Source organism: Cherax quadricarinatus, chromosome 84 (assembly GCF_038502225.1).
Source record: "Cherax quadricarinatus isolate ZL_2023a chromosome 84, ASM3850222v1, whole genome shotgun sequence".
Lineage (NCBI taxonomy): Eukaryota > Metazoa > Arthropoda > Malacostraca > Decapoda > Parastacidae > Cherax > Cherax quadricarinatus.
Window position 1 is genome coordinate 11,679,302 of NC_091375.1, and position 20,210 is coordinate 11,699,511.

Here is a 20,210-nt window from a genome sequence, read left to right on the forward strand (position 1 = left end):
GATGATTTTTTTCTAAGATAAGTGCACCATATATGAAGTGTATCAAGCCTGAGGAACTGGACATAAGAGCGCAATGCCGACAGTATTGAAGGCAAGACCAGGCTGCAGAGAAAACTTATGAGACCATTTCGCTCTGTATAGAGCTTTGCATAAAGTGAAGCGTAGTCACTGTAAATGCTTGGAGATAAATGACGCAAAATCGATAGGTGGAGAAAAAAAATCAGTTGCAGAGGAACGTTATCAAGACGTTACATCTTTGGAACAGGTTTATTTCAGTCACTGAAGAAACCTCTTCCCCTGGCGAAACATCTCGATAAATTTCTATTCCACAGTTGTTTTTCTGCACCTCGATCTTACCTTCAACCCCGAGAAAAGAAAAATAGCGTAGTTACACCTCTCATTTTCCACTGCATTGTCTCGGTAACAGTACCTCTCTTATTTTGGTCACTACACCCGTGTCACCATTATATACTTTGCAACGTGACTTCCTTACTGACTAAATAATCTGATGTGCATTGCTGAAACTCTTGGATCAAAGGTATACATTACCGATATGTTGATGAATAAGACACCTGTAAGACCTAAGTATCGTTATTGGAGAGACGTATCGCCTGCACAGCGGACTTTTTTCTTTAATCTCATACAAATTACTGTCATTATGTTCCGTATTTAGAGCGCAAATGCCTGTTGTAAGGGCGAAACATCTGTCTTATATAGTCAGGTGTTGCACATGTGTCTTATTCACTGACAAAACTGGACCTCACATACACTTCAGAATACTAATGATAAATCATGCTCCAGTCAGTGTTTGGACAAATAAACTCTATGTTATAGTAATTTCTCACCTGAAAACTCATATAGAATAGTATACCATAAAATTATACAACTACAAGCTTTAAAAGCTTGTCGTGTGATCACAGTGGCCATTGGTTTAGTTAGCGCTGCAATAAAATGTTAACTTCAAGGCCTGAGGGCTATTAAAACACACAAACATTTCCAATAACACTAAAACGGCTTTAGAAAGACTTAAAGCAGAATAAAGCTTTAATAGCGGATATAAGAGCTTGTTCTCTTATGTTTCTGTATTACCGTGACTACTATATGACTGTGTACTGACATGACTAATACCATAACTGTGTACTGACATGACTAATACCATGACTATTACCATGACTTTACTACCAAGATTGACGGCAGTTGTTTTTTTTTTGTTAAGTTTACCGGTAGTAAGGGTAACTCAAACATTTTAACTGGTAAGCGTACCGGTAGTAACGGTAACTCAAACATTTTAACTGCTAAGCTTACCGGTAGTAAGGGTAACTCAAACATTTTAACTGGTAAGCGTACCGGTAGTAAGGGTAACTCAAACATTTTAACTGCTAAGCTTACCGGTAGTGAGGGTAACTCAAACATTTTAACTGCTAAGCTTACCAGTAGTAAGGGTAACTCAAACATTTTAACTGCTAAGCTTACCGGTAGTAAGGGTAACTCAAACATTTTAACTGCTAAGCTTACCAGTAGTAAGGGTAAATCAAACATTTTAACTGCTAAGCTTACCGGTAGTAAGGGTAACCCAAACATTTTAACTGCTAAGCTTACCGGTAGTAAGGGTAACCCAAACATTTTAACTGCTAAGCTTACCGGTAGTAAGGGTAACTCAAACATTTTAACTGGTAAGCTTACCGGTAGTAAGGGTAACCCAAACATTTTAACTGCTAAGCTTACCGGTAGTAAGGGTAACTCAAACATTTTAACTGGTAAACTTACCGGTAGTAAGGGTAACTCAAACATTTTAACTGCTAAGCTTACCGGTAGTAAGGGTAACTCAAACATTTTAACTGCTAAGCTTACCGGTAGTAAGGGTAACCCAAACATTTTAACTTCTAAGCATACCGGTAGTGAGGGTAACTTAAACATTTTAACTGGTAAACTTACTGGTAATAAAAATAACTCAAACATTTTAACTACTACTAATAATAAGGGTAAACTCAAACATTTTAAACTACTAATAATAACAAGGGTAAACTCAAACATTTTAAACTACTAATAATAACAAGGGTAAACTCAAACATTTTAACTGCTAATAATAATAAGGGTAAACTCAAACATTTTAAACTACTAATAATAACAAGGGTAAACTCAAACATTTTAACTGCTAATAATAATAAGGGTAAACTCAAACATTTTAACTACTAATAATAATAAGGGTAAACTCAAACATTTTAACTACTAATAATAATAAGGGTAAACTCAAACATTTTTAATAATAATAAGGGTAAACTCAAACATTTTAACTACTAATAATAAGGGTAAACTCAAACATTTTAACTACTAATAATAATAAGGGTAAACTCAAACATTTTAACTACTAATAATAAGGGTAAACTCAAACATTTTAACTACTAATAATAAGGGTAAACTCAAACATTTTAACTACCAATAATAATAAGGGTAAACTCAAACATTTTAACTACTAATAATAAGGGTAAACTCAAACATTTTAACTACTAATAATAATAAGGGTAAACTCAAACATTTTAACTACTACTAATAATAAGGGTAAACTCAAACATTTTAACTACTAATAATAAGGGTAAACTCAAACATTTTAACCTTGTAAACACTTCTTAAAAAAACTTTTTTAGTGCAAATAAATTTAAATAATTTACACTTTTTAATAATAAATTTGAATGTATTGTTTCATTATTTACATGTAAATAATATATGGTTATAAATATTGTGTAAAGTTACACTTAAAATGGCTTGACATTCTCATACTTATGGAGGGTGTTTCAAATTGATGGACCCGATTTGAAACATATACCTATTTTAAATTAGGTCCACAATTTTGAAACATGTATTTCTAAATGAAATTTGAAAAAACTCTGTAATGCACTTTAACAATATTTCAGTAATATTAATAAATACAACCAAAATTTAACATATGTATCTATATACTACGTAAACTGTCTATAATCTATATTTTATAGACATAAAATAATGCAATAATGGACAATACCTTTTAATACGTAGTTTTATATTTTATTTTAATATTCAATAATGGTTATACTCTACGATATTTTTTAAAGAGGTGGACCGGTAAGCCAGTGGAAGGTCTCGTTCAGATAACCAAAATCTCCAGGGTCATTATATGACTTAAAACCCGCGTCAGGAAACACTTGTCCTATTTCCTGACAGACATTATATCTACCTACCAACAAAATGAAAGAGGAATAACTCTATTTATGGCTTATTACTCACAAGAATCCAGACAGTAAAGCTCTACACAGATCTAAATATGATTTGATAAAGCTCTACACAGAGCCAAAAGCTTTCTCAATAGTATCTTGTTCTGTAATGGCGTTTTTGTTCATCCACACAAGGCAGGTCGTCAACATTCCAATATTGGACCGTCCAGCTGTGTAAACTAGAGGCTCAACACTTCAGTTTTTTAAAAAAATCGTTATATGATTCACGAAATCGTAATGACACGATTGCAAACAATTATATATCTCGTTCAGTTTTTCGCAAATTAATATTGATACGAAGCGTCATCTCTTGCTAACTCCAGTGGCTTAGGTGGTCACTTAAGCTATGGATGATTGTAAATAAGACTAATTCGCGAATTTTCACTGAAATGTAAATACTGTGATACAGTGAGCGTCCCTAAATGTACTCTAAGGGAACTCTAGTGAGGACAAGAGATATATACTGAGTACATCTGTGGGTCATCATATGATTAAGACCCACGTCAGGAGACACTTGTCCTGCTTCCTGACACCTTGGAGAGTGTACAATCCCCCCAATCAGTATATTATTGATTTACAATAGAAATCTCGTCTCAAAGCCCCACAGAAATCTAAAACAGCCTAGTCAAAGAGAAGGACAGTCAGTAACGGCAGGAGAATCGAGCCTATACCACTCTGGAATGGCCCACACGGGTTTAACTCTTCATGAAAGGCACTGGAGACTCACCTGTTGGGTAATAACTTCTTGCTTGCGAAGACCAGTCTCCTCATCGTCACACTCAGCTGAGAGGTCCCCAGAAGAGAACCTGTAGCGGGAGAAACCTAGTGAGGGAAAAAATTGTGCTGGTAGTGCAAGTAGGTGGTGGTGCAAGGAGGTGGTGGTGGTGCAAGGAAGTGGTGGTACAAGTAGGTGGTGGTGGTGGTGCAAGGAGGTGGTAGTGGTGGTGCAAGGAAGTGGTGCAAGTAGGTGGCAGTGGTGCAAGTAGGTGGTAGTGGTGCAAGTAGGTGGTGGTGGTGGGGCAAGGAGGTGGTGGTGGTGCAAGGAGGTGGTGGTGGTGCAAGGAAGTGGTGGTGCAAGTAGGTGGTAGTGGTGGTGCAAGTAGGTGATAGTGGTGGTGCAAGTAGGTGGTGGTGGTGGGGCAAAGAGTTAGTGGCGGTGGTGGTGCAAGGAGGTGGTGGTGCAAGGAAGTGGTGGTGCAAGTAGGTGGTAGTGCAAGGAAGTGGTGGTGCAAGGAAGTGGTGGTGCAAGTAGGTGGTAGTGCAAGGAAGTGGTGGTGCAAGGAAGTGGTGGTGCAAGTAGGTGGTGGTGGTGGTGCTGCAAGGAGGTGGTGCAAGTAGGTGGTAGTGCAAGGAAGTGGTGGTGCAAGGAAGTGGTGGTGCAAGTAGGTGGTGGTGGTGGTGCAAGGAAGTGGTGGTGCAAGGAAGTGGCGGTGAAAGTAGGTGGTGGTGGTGCAAGGAGGTGGTGGTTGTGCAAGTAGGTGGTGATAGTGGTGCAAGGAGGTGGTGGTGGTGCAAGGAAGTGGTGCAAGTAGGTGGTAGTGGTGGTGCAAGTAGGTGGTGCAAGTGGTGGTGCAAGTAGGTGGTGGTGGTGGTGCAAGGAAGTGGTGGTGCAAGTAGGTGGTAGTGGTGGTGCAAGTAGGTGGTAGTGGTGGTGCAAGTAGGTGGTAGTGGTGGTGCAAGTAGGTAGTGGTGGTGGTGCAAGTAGGTGGTGGTGGTGCAAGGAGGTGGTGGTGGTGCAAGTAGGTGGTGGTGCAAGGAAGTGGTGGTGCAAGGAGGTGGTAGTGGTAGTGGTGCAAGGTGATGCAAGTAGGTGGTGGTGGTGTAAAGAGGTGGTGGTGCAAGTAGGTGGTGGTGAGGATGTTGCAAGTAGGTGGTGGTGGTGCAAGTAGGTGGTGGTGAGGATGGTGCAAGTAGGTGGTGAGAATGGTGCAAGTAGGTGGTGGTGAGGACGTTGCAAGCAGGTGTTAGTGAGGATGGTGCAAGTAGGTGGAGGTAGTGCATGGTGATAAGGATGGTGCAAGTAGGTGGTGGTGAGGATGTTGCAAGTAGGTGGTGGTGGTGCAAGGTGGTGGTGAGGATGTTGCAAGTAGGTGGTGGTGAGAGAGGTATTGGATGGTGGTGAGTGTAGAATGCAATTGGTCAATCTTATTACTGTTGCTGGTTGCAATGGTATTCATTATACCGGCTGATGTATAGTGGTCGTGATGGTGGTAGAGTTGGTGAGTGGTCATCACAAAGTTGTGGTGGGAGTAGTAATGGTGATGGTGATAATAACGCAATAAAGGCAGCAACAGTGGTGGTGACGGTAGTTGAAACACCACCGGTGGCGATGTGAACAAAAGGTGTTGTAATGAATAGGCATCATCATCCTGGGATGAGCAGGCATCATCATCCTAGGATGAACAAGCATCATCATGGGACGTTCAGGCATCATCTTGGAATAAAAAGACATCCTGGGATGAACAGGCATCATCACCCTGAGATGAACAGATCACGTTCCAGCATCCAGGCTCCAACTACACTATTAAAACATCTTAATAAACCAAGTAAGACAAGATCTCCAATCTCTTTACTCGTCAATCTTTATTTTTAAATACTTCCATCGCCTTATTTTTTTAATTAATCAGATATTTAGAAACTTACTGCAAGGAGAGAAGCGAGACAAATTGAACACTGAAAATCGATTTGCCTCTGTGTACGTTAAGAAAAATATATTAGTCTGTCTGAAGCCTAGAAGCGATTTGTGTTAATTTGGCTGATACAATAATAATAATTATTATATTATTATTATTATTATTATCATTATTTGGTGTCTTATTGAATGCATTATCATTCTTTAATTAAAATAAATTACAAATGGCAGAATTCAGAATTTACGATGCCTAAGGAATCTTCAGCATTCAGTTTGCACTTTAAAAGTCCAGACGAACAGCCAAATGAACACAGGTAACGGGTGGAACAGGTGATTAAGGGGACCGTAGCTCCCACAGCTGTGTCAATGGCCCACACAGCTGTGACTATAATATTAATAGCTATTACAGTGAAGTAAACCACAGCTATAAGCAGTTCAAATGTTGGCAGCTACAAGTCAAAGCTATCAATGTATACTAAAATGATCTACACTACGTGTCAGGTGCAGACATAGAGTGAAAAGTGCGTTAAACTGAACAGTAATGATAAAACACGAACAGTGTATAAAGCTAAACATTTTTGATGTTTCAGAGATGCTAAGAGTGCTTAAACTAACAGGTTTCCAGATGGCAAAGCAAAGTAGATTTAAAGTCTCGTGTGTAGTTTAAAGCAAAACTGGGCTCTCGTGTGCTACATTGGGTAGCTTCAACATCTCTTAAGCAGGAAAAGCCAGAATTGCGGTCTAGTATATGCAGTGAAACCTTCAGCTGTGCTCTCGTGTGCTGTGAAAGATAAATCTTGAGCTCTTATGTGCAGCTAAAATTAGATCTCTCGTGTGTGGTGAAATCTAGAACTTGATCTCTAGCATACAGTGAATTTCGGAATTATACTCTGAAAAGTGAATTGTAAAGGTCTAGCAAAGCGAACTAGAGGAGAGATGCGCATAACTTTCTCTAGCATTGGGATGATCTAGTTAACTAGCTCTGGGATGTACTAGTGCGCGGGGTGGCAGAACTTGTCTCGTTACTAGTTACTGGTGACTTTTCAGTTCCTAAGAAAAGCTATTTACGTGCAATATGTTTGGAAACTATAATGGATGGCAGGTAGAAGGTCTAGCACAATACACTTCTCTGAAAGTTTTATAAGTGTGCAATTTTCATGTGATTGTGCAATTTTGTGATTATGCAGCTTAATGTGTGTACGGTTTTATGTGTGACTGTGAAGTTTTACGTATAGTTCTAATATTTAATAGTGTACTATTTTGTAGTTGGTTGGGTTTACTGCCTTATTATTTAAAAACCATTGTACAAAATGACCCTTAAGCACACCTCGGTCAGTCATGCGCACAGGCTTAAGGTGGTTGTTGGGCGTCCTGACTTGTTCTCACATTAAGACAAGCTTAGATATAATCAAGATGGGTGCGAGTGGCCTCTCTCACCTTCAGTACATTAAAAGTACCAAATCTTTACATCAACAAGTGCATACTTTGGAGATCCATCAATAAAAGTAGGGCCCACACAGTGGCTTGTGCTGCTTATTCTTCTCAGCTTTAAAATTCTACTAGCAAAATGTCATTGGGTTATACCTACCACCATCCATTATTTTCATATAATTTATCACTGTTCAGCAAAATTCCAAAATAAGCAACATATAGGCAAGTATGTCATATGACTTGTGGATTATAATCCCACGGCTGCCACCATTGTCGCTGGGTCTTCGAAGTAAACAAACGGTGACCCAGAGGTTTGCTTGCGGGATACTTAATGCGGAGTTGCGATGACAGTTTATATCGTCTTGAAGAAGACTGAAGAATACCATAATTTCCCCAGCCTGACTGTAAGTAGGTCTGTCTTAATGTGTTAGGTAAAAAGATACAAGTGCAACGAAAGTAACTTATCGTAGCAATGTTGACCCAATAAAATATAACATTAGTTGTACTTGTGTCCTTGTACCTAACATATTGTTGGTAATTCCACCAACATTATCTTAATGTGAGGGTAAGTCAGTGTCCATGGAGCACCAGAGGCAGTTTGCCTGTCAGTCACTGAGAGCAGCGGTTTAGAATGGCAGTGTAAGAGAAGCAAACTGCTTGGCAATTCTAGTTGTATGCATTCCTGCATTTTTTTTAATTATAAAATAAAAATTTCAGTTTTAGAGAATCTTCTGTAATATTAATGAACGATTCGTCATTTTTAAGACTCGTGAACCCTGAATACATTTTATAAACTTTACATATAAGATATCAACTTTTAAAGTTAGGAATCAACTTAAAAAAAATACTACATAAATAAAAAAAAAATTATCGATTTTGATGGAAACTTCTCAATTTGTTTCTATTCCCCAAATGAAACACAAAGTGTAAATAATATGAACGTGGTAAAGCAGGAGAGTTAGCGTGATAAATTTAGATAATACGTAGTTCAATTATTCTATTATTCAATTATTCATTTATTATTATTATTATTATTATTATTATTATTATTATTATTGTTGTTGTAGTTTTTCATTTTTTGTGATGTGGTATTAAACGTGTTTCTTGGTTAGGGGGAGGGAGGGGGGGAAGGGGGAGGGAGGGGGGGAAGGGGGAGGGAGGGGGAAAGAGGGGGGAAGGGAGAGGGAGGGAAGGGGGAAGGGGGAGGGAGACAACTATGCTACGGTAATGTGTATAAATTTATTTTTGAGGGTGAAAGGGAGGGGGGGGGAGAGGGGAGAAAGATATGTGCATAAATAATTAACAAATACCTATCAACACACGCACGCACACGTGTGCATACACACACACATACACATACACATATATCCATACATAGCTTTAAGAAGAGGTATGATAAAGCTCATGGAGCAAGGAGAGTGGACCTAGTGGCGACCAGCGAAGAGGCGGGACCAGGAGCTATGAATCGACCCCCTACAACCACAATTAGGCGAGTACAGACACCTCATAAGGTTCACCTGACTACAAGAGACAGACGAGACTGACACACTCAAAGTTTCAAGAGGGAAAAAATGAAAGCAAAAGTTGTGGAGGAGAGAGCAAGAAGTGAGGAACCAGAGCAATATGACATGATCACTTTGCATTGTGGAGTAATGCAAAAAAAAAAAAAAAATATGTGGGAGTGACGTAGTGGCCTCCCCATAGTCACACCATAACAAAACAATCAATGCTCGTCTGATCAGACTTCAGAAATGAGAGAACTTGAGATGGAAGATAGACATGTATGCATTCCCATAGGCTCTGCTTATTGAAAACGTTTCAGTCCTTTGGCAATAATCACTTCAAATACATGAGGAGTGACTTTAAGGTTCAATTTTCCTCGTGAACAACATTTATAAATTCGACTGCTGTTAATTTAGGATTTGTTACATAGAATTTTTAGAAATTGTTTCTTAGCATCAAATTTCATATTTAAATTGGGTTAGGTTAACTTTAACTTTAATTGTGTAATATCAAAATAATATTAATTATAACATAACTGAAGGATAATTAATGAAATAGCAATACACATAAATGAAGAACAGAAAATGGGAATAACCAAGGGACATCGACACCATGCCTAACCCTTCTAGGGTAGGGTAGGTGCCTGAGCCCGAGCCTTTAGCTCATAAGACTGTCATTCCCATTTGCCCCCTTGGAGCGGGGATGGCAGACAAGAGAGGCCTAGCTTGTGGCTAGGCCTGGGGACAGTTGGTCCCAAAGATGAGGGGGTACTTGTGCCTCCTCCCATGGGAGACTTAGGTCTCAGACACTCCCTAAAGAGGGAGCCAAGGCCGGGCCACCACTTGGACAAGGCCCGGGCCGGGAGAATACCGGCTAATCTTTAACTAACTAACTAACCAAGGGCCATCGACACCATGCCCAGCCCTTCTAGGGCAGGGTAGGGGCCTGAGCCCGAGCTTGCAGCTCACGAGACTGTCATTCCCATTAGCCCCCTTGGGGCGGGGATGGCAGACCAGAGAGGCCTAGCTTGTGGCTAGGCCTGAGGACAATTGGTCCCAAAGATGAGGGGGTACTTGTGCCTCCTCCCATGGGAGACTTAGGTCTCAGACACTCCCAAGACAGAGAGCCAAGGCCGGGCCACCACTTGGAAAAGGCCCGGGCCGGGAGAATACCGGCGAATCTTTAATAATAAATAAATAACCAAGGGCCAACTGACTTAATTTTGAGGACGTTTAAGGAAATACGTGAAGTTTATAAAATATTTCAAGAAGTCTTCATGATCAAGACATCACAGTACACCAGAGGTCAAAAAAATTCACCTGATAGCACCGGACGCATAAAGACAATAAGGTTGACCGCTAAGGATGTCTATAACACTTCACTGGAGAGAGGAGAGCTGTCAGAAACTTCAAAGGTAGAATTGCTCAGAATCTAGTAAAAGGCGCTAAACAACAGTCCAGTATCGCTGATATGAATAACCTGCAAACTAATGAAGGATATAATGAATAAATTAGTAAACTGTATGGGAAACAGATATAAAAATACAGTACAGAGAGGAAATTTTTCCTTATTTGCTAAATAACAAAGATCAGACAAGGAAATTAAGTATTGGTGGACTGCTTATTCCTAGAAAATCAAAGTGGAAAAAAGAAGTGGAATGAGAGGATGCTCTAACGGAGAAGGAAGACAGCAGATAGCAGTCAGAAGATGAAGAGAGGTAACAAGTGGCGTACCACAAGGACCATGTCTTGGACCTAAAATGTTCTTTATATACTCATGCTTGCTGATGGTACAAAATTAATGTGGAGAATGTTCTACAGGAAGACTTCATGAAGCAACAGGAATAGTCCAGTAGGTGGTTACTGGAATATATCCCTTTTAATGCAAGATTACAAGCCTAGGGAAAATGAGATAGGAAACCAAAGAACGAGTGCTACCTAAGAAGGACTCAACTTGTAGAATCCGGTAGAATTGGTTGCATATGCAAAAAAAGGAATTTGATCAAGAAAGTATTACGATCAGGATAAATAGTGCAGTACACGGCATCACCAGGAGCACTATTTTCATCAACCATAACAGAAACCTAAAAAGTTCAAGGCTTGATACAGAACAAGTTACAGAACTACCAAGACTGGCACATGATGGGGAGGTTTGAGCCATAAACTCACTTGAAGCCCAGAGAGCCAGAGAAGATATGATCACAACCTATAAGATACTCGAATTTGATAAGTACGATATTTGAGATTTGAGAAAACGGAATGAAGAAACACAAGAGGGAAAGAGAAGTTGAATTGTGCAGGTTAAACATAATAATTCCATCAATATGTGAAGACAGAGAAGAAATAGACCGGATTAAGGAAACGCTGTAGAAGTCGACTCTGTACGTGACTCAAACTTACACACACACACACACACACACACACACACACACACACACACACACACACACACACACACACACACACACACACACACACACACACACACACACACAAAGACACGAGTCTCAAGAGAATGAAGTTGGGCCGAATTAAGTTTAGCGAAAGCAGTGTAAAAAGAGGAACGATAATGGATTGAATTTGCCGAACCCATAATTTAGACTGTAGGCGTGGGCGTGTGTGTGTGTGTGCGCGTGTGTGTGCGTGTGCGTGTGCGTGTGTGCGTGTGCGTGTGCGTGTGTGTGTGTGTATGTGTGGACATGGGTGTTAGTGTGCGTGTGGAAGCGAATATTAGTGTTAGTGTGCGTGTAGTGCCACAACGAAACCCAGCTTACACCCTCACCAACAAACTGTTTGCACGAAATTTAGTGGTGAAGAATTTACTGACTGACCTTTGCTAGCTCTCTCGTAATTTTTCTCTCAATGACAATTTTGGATTTTCATTCTCTTTTGCGCGTCTAAATGCATCATGAAGAATAATAGGCACAAAACCATGGCTGCAACATTTCACAAATAATCCACATTTAGATGGGAAACTTTAGACTAAATTTTAGCTCTGTTCTGGATCAAACTTTGCCCTGATAATGGCCCAGAACGGACCGAAAGTTAAATGTAAAATTTCCTACCCAAAGTGTGGGTTATTTGCATAAAGATATCTTTATCTCTCCCAGGCATTTATGGTTTGGCTCGTTCTCTCTCTCTCTTTCTCTCTCTCACTCTCTCTCTCTCTCTCTACCTGTTCCTTCTGAAGCGAGATTCCGTCAAGGGACTGGCAGCGAAGACTTCCCTCGCTGAGGTAGAAGAGTTTTGCACGCTGGAGAGAGTATATACACATTGGTTTAGTCCCATGATACCACATGTGCGTATATCTACGTCACACCCACGTATATATACGTCACACCCACGTGTATATACGTCACGCCACAGATGAGTTATTACTCAGATAATTCTCACTTGCTACTACAGCACTTCTCTTTTTTTTTTGTAGGAACAACTTCCACCAGAGTGAAAGTAACAAGATAAATTAGAGTGAAACGTAGCATGATAAAGTTCTACAGAGAGCGAAATGTGATTTGATAAATCTGTACACAGAGTGAAATGTGACTTGATAAATCTGTACATAGAGCGAGATGCTGTCACGATAAAAAGATATTTTTCAGAAAATTGTTGCATCCTGCTCACTAGTAGTGTATTTGGCTCATAATCTAAGGCACCCGTGTTTGATACCCAGGCTGGGTAAAGTGAGTGTTGAAGTCACCTTACACCTTCACATATATATATATATATATATATATATATATATATATATATATATATATATATATATATATATATATATATATATATATATATATATATATAATGGCATGCAACCTTATTGACACAAGGGAACTACCTACACTGCCTTAATTACATTATATATGTACACCTGAGGTCTGATATTCTAGGCGTCTCTACTCTGTCATAAGATGAAGGAGCACTGCAGCAGGCCTACTGGCCCATACTTGACAGGTACTGAGTGCCACTGGTTACCAATAATATACAAGGTAATTCTCTGTGTAGTTTTATGAAATGTCTGGACCAGCGTGTGTGTTGCTGATTTTGAGAAGAATGGTGCTGGCACCAGTGCTGAATTTATATGGTTTCTTATTTTCTCCTATCAGCCTTGTAGATGTCTTTTTCTGTAGTGTATGTGTACTCACCTATTTGTGGTTGCAGGGTCAAGTCACAGCTCCTTGCCCCGCCTCTTCACTAATCACTACTTAGGTTCACTCTTTCCCTGCTTCAAGAGCTTTATCGTACCTCTTGAAGAGGTGTGTGTGTGTGTGTGTGTGTGTGTGTGTGTGTGTGTGTGTGTGTGTGTGTGTGTGTGTGTGTGAGCAGGTATCTATTCACAGCTCCTGGTACTCCCCTTTAGCTACTAATCACACTGCTTTACTTATTATTGACTTCCAAAGAACGATCGTGCCTACCCTTCAAACTGTGCATGGTATTTTCCTTCTCCATTCTCTACTCTGAGACTAAACAAAGACTTCCTAACATTCCTATGGCTATCCACTCTATCCATTTTTAATATCATGATCATATCTCCCCTGTTTGTGTTTAGACATGTGTGATAAGAGAAATACTGATACAGTTACACATTATAGGCCTATAAGACAGAGCCTATATAAACATCATCTACATCAAGGTGAAGGTAAGGGAATGACAAAAGTATTTATACATATAGTTTATATAGCTTGCTATAGGGGATTTCATAGGGATATCTCATTGTCATAGAAACATTACAGAATGTATATATATATACAGACACACATACATGTGTATATATGTATGAATGAACGTATGTATATTCTCAGAAGCGTATGCAAAGCCATTAAAGCCAAGCGTATGTACGGTGGTGAAGTGGATACATACATAGGGAGGGGGATAGGTATGGAGGGTTGCTAGGTACAGGCGGTGACTAGGTACAGGAGGTAGCTAGGTGGCTGAGAGCTTGTGCCTGTAGCCTAGGGCCTAGCAACTACAAAGGCCTAGCAGTTAATTAACTAGTACGGTGCTGGGATTAACACACACACACACACACACACACACACACACACACACACACACAGGAGCTGTGAATCGACCCCTGCAACCACAATTAGGTAAGTACACACACACACACGGTAAAATACCAGGCAATTCGACTGGGAAAAGGTGAGGTCACGGAAAACGACAAGGAAGTCTGTAAAGTACTGATCGAACGATTTGAAAAATGTTTTTTCCGTGGAAATGAGAGCAATGTTAGCAAGCCTAGTTGATACAGCTCCTGGACACCATGTTGAAGATGGTATAGAATACCCACAAATGTATGATTAGGGCACATGTGCAACTGTATGGTACCTCGAATACTATTACTCCAAGACCTCGAATACTATTACTCCAAGACCTCGAATACTATTACTCCAAGACCTCGAATACTATTATTCCAAGACCTCGAATACTATTACTCCAAGACCTCGAATATTATTTCTCCAAGACCTCGAATATTATTTCTCCAAGACCTCGAATACTATTACTCCAAGACCTCGAATACTATTACTCCAAGACCTCGAATATTATTTCTCCAAGACCTCGAATATTATTTCTCCAAGACCTCGAATACTATTACTCCAAGACCTCGAATATTATTACTCCAAGACCTCGAATACTATTACTCCAAGACCTCGAATATTATTTCTCCAAGACCTCGAATACTATTACTCCAAGACCTCGAATACTATTACTCCAAGACCTCGAATATTATTACTCCAAGACCTCGAATACTATTACTCCAAGACCTCGAATATTATTTCTCCAAGACCTCGAATATTATTTCTCCAAGACCTCGAATACTATTACTCCAAGACCTCGAATATTATTTCTCCAAGACCTCGAATACTATTACTCCAAGACCTCGAATACTATTACTCCAAGACCTCGAATATTATTACTCCAAGACCTCGAATACTATTACTCCAAGACCTCGAATATTATTTCTCCAAGACCTCGAATATTATTTCTCCAAGACCTCGAATATTATTTCTCCAAGACCTCGAATACTATTACTCCAAGACCTCGAATATTATTTCTCCAAGACCTCGAATATTATTACTCCAAGACCTCGAATATTATTACTCCAAGACCTCGAATACTATTACTCCAAGACCTCGAATACTATTACTCCAAGACCTCGAATATTATTTCTCCAAGACCTCGAATACTATTACTCCAAGACCTCGAATACTATTACTCCAAGACCTCGAATATTATTACTCCAAGACCTCGAATATTATTACTCCAAGACCTCGAATATTATTACTCCAAGACCTCGAATATTATTACTCCAAGACCTCGAATATTATTACTCCAAGACCTCGAATATTATTACTCCAAGACCTCGAATATTATTACTCCAAGACCTCGAATACTATTACTCCAAGACCTCGAATATTATTTCTCCAAGACCTCGAATATTATTACTCCAAGACCTCGAATACTATTACTCCAAGACCTCGAATATTATTTCTCCAAGACCTCGAATATTATTTCTCCAAGACCTCGAATATTATTTCTCCAAGACCTCGAATATTATTTCTCCAAGACCTCGAATATTATTTCTCCAAGACCTCGAATACTATTACTCCAAGACCTCGAATATTATTTCTCCAAGACCTCGAATATTATTTCTCCAAGGCTGATGGACTGATTGCATCATCTTCATTTCACTACTACACCTGCTGCCTCTGTATTTGACTGAAGAAACCTACTGTGTAGGTAAAATGTTTCAACAGTAAAGGAACCTAACTACTGCACGTCTTAATTATCAATTGGACACCACCCATAAGGTGAGAGATAAACAAGGTTCTGGTGGACATTGAGACGTTATCAGAATATAATCTAACGACAGTGGAGGACAAGAATTAGTGGAGATATGATAACAACATACAAAATACTCTGGGCAACAGATAGGGTCGACAAAGACAGGCTGTTTGAGAGGCGGAAAACGAGAGACAGGTGAGAGTTCAAGGCACAGACGAGTCAAAGGGATGTTAGGAATTATTTCTTCAGTCTCAGACTTGTCGGGATGTGGAATGACTTCGATGAGGAAGTGGCAGAGGCAGACTCTCTACATAGTTTCAAGAGCGGGTACGACAGGCTCCACGAAGCTAGGAGGGAGTGAATCAGTATGAGGGGGAGGAACCAGGAGCTAGGTCTCGACCCCTGCAGCCACATAGAGGTAAGTACACAAAACTCATAAATACCCACACACAATAAAAGTCAAGTGTTTATCGACAAGTAAGTCTGACAACTGGTAACTGTCAGTAGAGGCAGTGTTGAAGGGATCAGTCCCTCGCCCTCGGTGGGAGGGGATCAGTCCCTCACCCTCGGTGGGAGGGGATCAGTCCCTCACCCTCGGTGGGAGGGGATCAGTCCCTCACCCTCGGTGGGAGGGGATCAGTCCCTCACCCTCGGTGGGAGGGGATCAGTCCCTCACCCTCGGTGGGAGGGGATCAGTCCCTCACCCTCGGTGGGAGGGGATCAGTCCCTCACCCTCGGTGGGAGGGGATCAGTCCCTCACCCTCGGTGGGAGGGGATCAGTCCCTCACCCTCGGTGGGAGGGGATCAGTCCCTCACCCTCGGTGGGAGGGGATCAGTCCCTCACCCTCGGTGGGAGGGGATCAGTCCCTCACTAACATACTAAGAGTAAGTTCAACATAACCTACTGCCTCTAATGGGCCCCGCTCACCTATAATGTTACCTCCAGCAGCAGCTCCTTCACCTCACCTCTAGTAAATAAGGTCCTGGTCACTTGCCTATGCTCTAGGCCTGGGGGACTGATTACCTCCCACCAGGGGTGAGGGACTGATTACCTCCCACCAGGGGTGAGGGACTGATTACCTCTCACCAGGGATGAGGGACTGATTACCTACCACCAGGGGTGAGGGACTGATTACCTACCACCAGGGATGAGGGACTGATTACCTCCCACCAGGGGTGAGGGACTGATTACCTCTCACCAGGGGTGAGGGACTGATTACCTACAACCAGGGGTGAGGGACTGATTACCTACCACCAGGGGTAAGGGACTGATTACCTACCACCAGGGATGAGGGACTGATTACCTACCACCAGGGGTGAGGAACTGATTACCTACCACCAGGGGTGAGGGACTGATTACCTACCACCAGGGGTGAGGGACTGATTACCTACCACAAGGGGTGAGGGACTGATTGCCTACCACCAGGGGTGAGGGACTGATTACCTCCCACCAGGGGTGAGGGACTGATTACCTGTCACCAGGGGTGAGGGACTGATTACCTACCACCAGGGGTGAGGGACTGATTACCTACCACCAGGGGTGAGGGACTGATTACCTACCACCAGGGGTGAGGGACTGATTACCTCTCACCAGGGGTGAGGGACTGATTACCTACCACCAGGGGTGAGGGACTGATTACCTACCACCAGGGGTAAGGGACTGATTACCTACCACCAGGGATGAGGGACTGATTACCTACCACCAGGGGTGAGGAACTGATTACCTACCACCAGGGGTGAGGGACTGATTACCTACCATCAGGGGTGAGGGACTGATTACCTACCACCAGGGGTGAGGGACTGATTACCTACCACCAGGGGTGAGGGACTGATTACCTACCACCAGGGGTGAGGGACTGATTACCTACCACCAGGGATGAGGGACTGATTACCTCCCACCAGGGGTGAGGGACTGGTTACCTGTCACCAGGGGTGAGGGACTGATTACCTACCACCAGGGGTGAGGGACTGATTACCTACCACCAGGGGTGAGGGACTGATTACCTACCACCAGGGGTGAGGGACTGATTACCTACCACCAGGGGTGAGGGACTGATTACCTACCACCAGGGGTGAGGGACTGATTACCTACCACCAGGGGTGAGGGACTGATTACCTACCACCAGGGGTGAGGGACTGAATACCTACCACCAGGGGTGAGGGACTGATTACCTACCACCAGGGGTGAGGGACTGATTACCTACCACCAGGGGTGAGGGACTGATTACCTACCACCAGGGGTGAGGGACTGATTACCTACCACCAGGGGTGAGGGACTGATTACCTACCACCAGGGGTGAGGGACTGATTACCTACCACCAGGGGTGAGGGACTGATTACCTACCACCAGGGGTGAGGGACTGATTACCTACCACCAGGGGTGAGGGACTGATTACCTACCACCAGGGGTGAGGGACTGATTACCTACCACCAGGGGTGAGGGACTGATTACCTACCACCAGGGGTGAGGGACTGATTACCTACCACCAGGGGTGAGGAACTGATTACCTACCACCAGGGGTGAGGGACTGATTACCTACCACCAGGGGTGAGGGACTGATTACCTACCACCAGGGGTGAGGGACTGATTACCTACCACCAGGGGTGAGGGACTGATTACCTACCACCAAGGGTGAGGGACTGATTACCTACCACCAGGGGTGAGGGACTGATTACCTACCACCAGGGGTGAGGGACTGATTACCTACCACCAGGGGTGAGGGACTGATTACCTACGACCAGGGGTGAGGGACTGATTACCTACCACCAGGGGTGAGGGACTGATTACCTACCACCAGGGGTGAGGGACTGATTGCCTACCACCAGGGGTGAGGGACTGATTACCTACCACCAGGGGTGAGGGACTGATTACCTACCACCAGGGGTGAGGGACTGATTACCTACCGCCAAGGGTGAGGGACTGATTACCTACCACCAGGGGTGAGGGACTGATTACCTACCACCAGGGGTGAGGGACTGATTACCTACCACCAGGGGTGAGGGACTGATTACCTACCACCAGGGGTGAGGGACTGATTACCTACCACCAGGGGTGAGGGACTGATTACCTACCACCAGGGGTGAGGGACTGATTACCTACCACCAGGGGTGAGGAACTGATTACCTACCACCAGGGGTGAGGGACTGATTACCTACCACCAGGGGTGAGGAACTGATTACCTACCACCAGGGGTGAGGGACTGATTACCTACCACCAGGGGTGAGGGACTGATTACCTACCACCAGGGGTGAGGGACTGATTACCTACCACCAGGGATGAGGGACTGATTACCTACCACCAGGGGTGAGGGACTGATTACCTACCACCAGGGGTGAGGGACTGATTACCTACCACCAGGGGTGAGGGACTGATTACCTACCACCAGGGATGAGGGACTGATTACCTACCACCAGGGGTGAGGGACTGATTACCTACCACCAGGGATGAGGGACTGATTACCTACCACCAGGGGTGAGGGACTGATTACCTACCACCAGGGGTGAGGGACTGATTACCTACCACCAAGGGTGAGGGACTGATTACCTACCACCAGGGGTGAGGGACTGATTACCTACCACCAGGGATGAGGGACTGATTACCTACCACCAGGGGTGAGGAACTGATTACCTACCACCAGGGGTGAGGGACTGATTACCTACCACCAGGGGTGAGGGACTGATTACCTACCACCAGGGATGAGGGACTGATTACCTACCACCAGGGATGAGGGACTGATTACCTTCCACCAGGCGAAACGTTTCAACAATAAATCCAAATGTTGCACATGTGTCTTACTGATCAACGTGTGGATACTGTCTAGCAATGAAGACGTAAGTATATGATTCTCTTAAGTAGACACAACGAGGCCTCTGCAGTATTACAAACTTCCAAAAATAGACAGACCAATGACTAGTAGGAATCTTGTAGTGGCGGTTACACGCCACTACAAGATTCTATCTAGTGGTGCTTGGTGGTGCTGGGAAATACGTAGGCATGAAGAATGCATATATTTTTTTCCCATGGATCAATATCTTCCTTCAGTCGCATGAACACAAACAACCTGACTGACTCGACGAGAAGATTCCTGACTCACTGGGTTTTTTAGTACCCGCTTCCTGCTAGCATCGACTTTTCCCACCAGAATTCCTAGCCTCGACCTCCCCGTCTCCATAGCCTCGATTACCCAGAATTCCTAGCCTCGACCTCCCCGTCTCCATAGCCTCGATTACCCAGAATTCCTAGCCTCGACCTCCCCGTCTCCTTAGCCTCGATTACCCAGAATTCCTAGCCTCGACCTCCCCGTCTCCATAGCCTCGATTACCCAGAATTCCTAGCCTCGACCTCCCCGTCTCCTTAGCCTCGATTACCCAGAATTCCTAGCCTCGACCTTCCCGTCTCCATAGCCTCGATTACCCAGAATTCCTAGCCTCGACCTCCCCGTCTCCTTAGCCTCGATTACCCAGAATTCCTAGCCTCGACCTCCCCGTCTCCTTAGCCTCGATTACCCAGAATTCCTAGCCTCGACCTCCCCGTCTCCATAGCCTCGATTACCCAGAATTCCTAGCCTCGACCTCCCCGTCTCCTTAGCCTCGATTACCCAGAATTCCTAGCCT

General features: G+C 43.0%; 1 protein-coding gene across 8 annotated transcripts in view; it reads right to left on the reverse strand.

Annotated features, from left to right (window-relative positions):
- Nucleotides 1-20,210, reverse strand: part of Syn (synapsin) — a 201,943-nt gene that overhangs the window by 80,164 nt on the left and 101,569 nt on the right. For all 8 annotated transcript variants that reach the window (XM_070103081.1, XM_070103080.1, XM_070103075.1 and 5 more), the window contains exon 4: nt 3,976-4,054. In XM_070103081.1, coding sequence (XP_069959182.1) covers nt 3,976-4,054 — 79 coding nt within the window. The remainder of the gene's footprint in view (nt 1-3,975; nt 4,055-20,210) is intronic.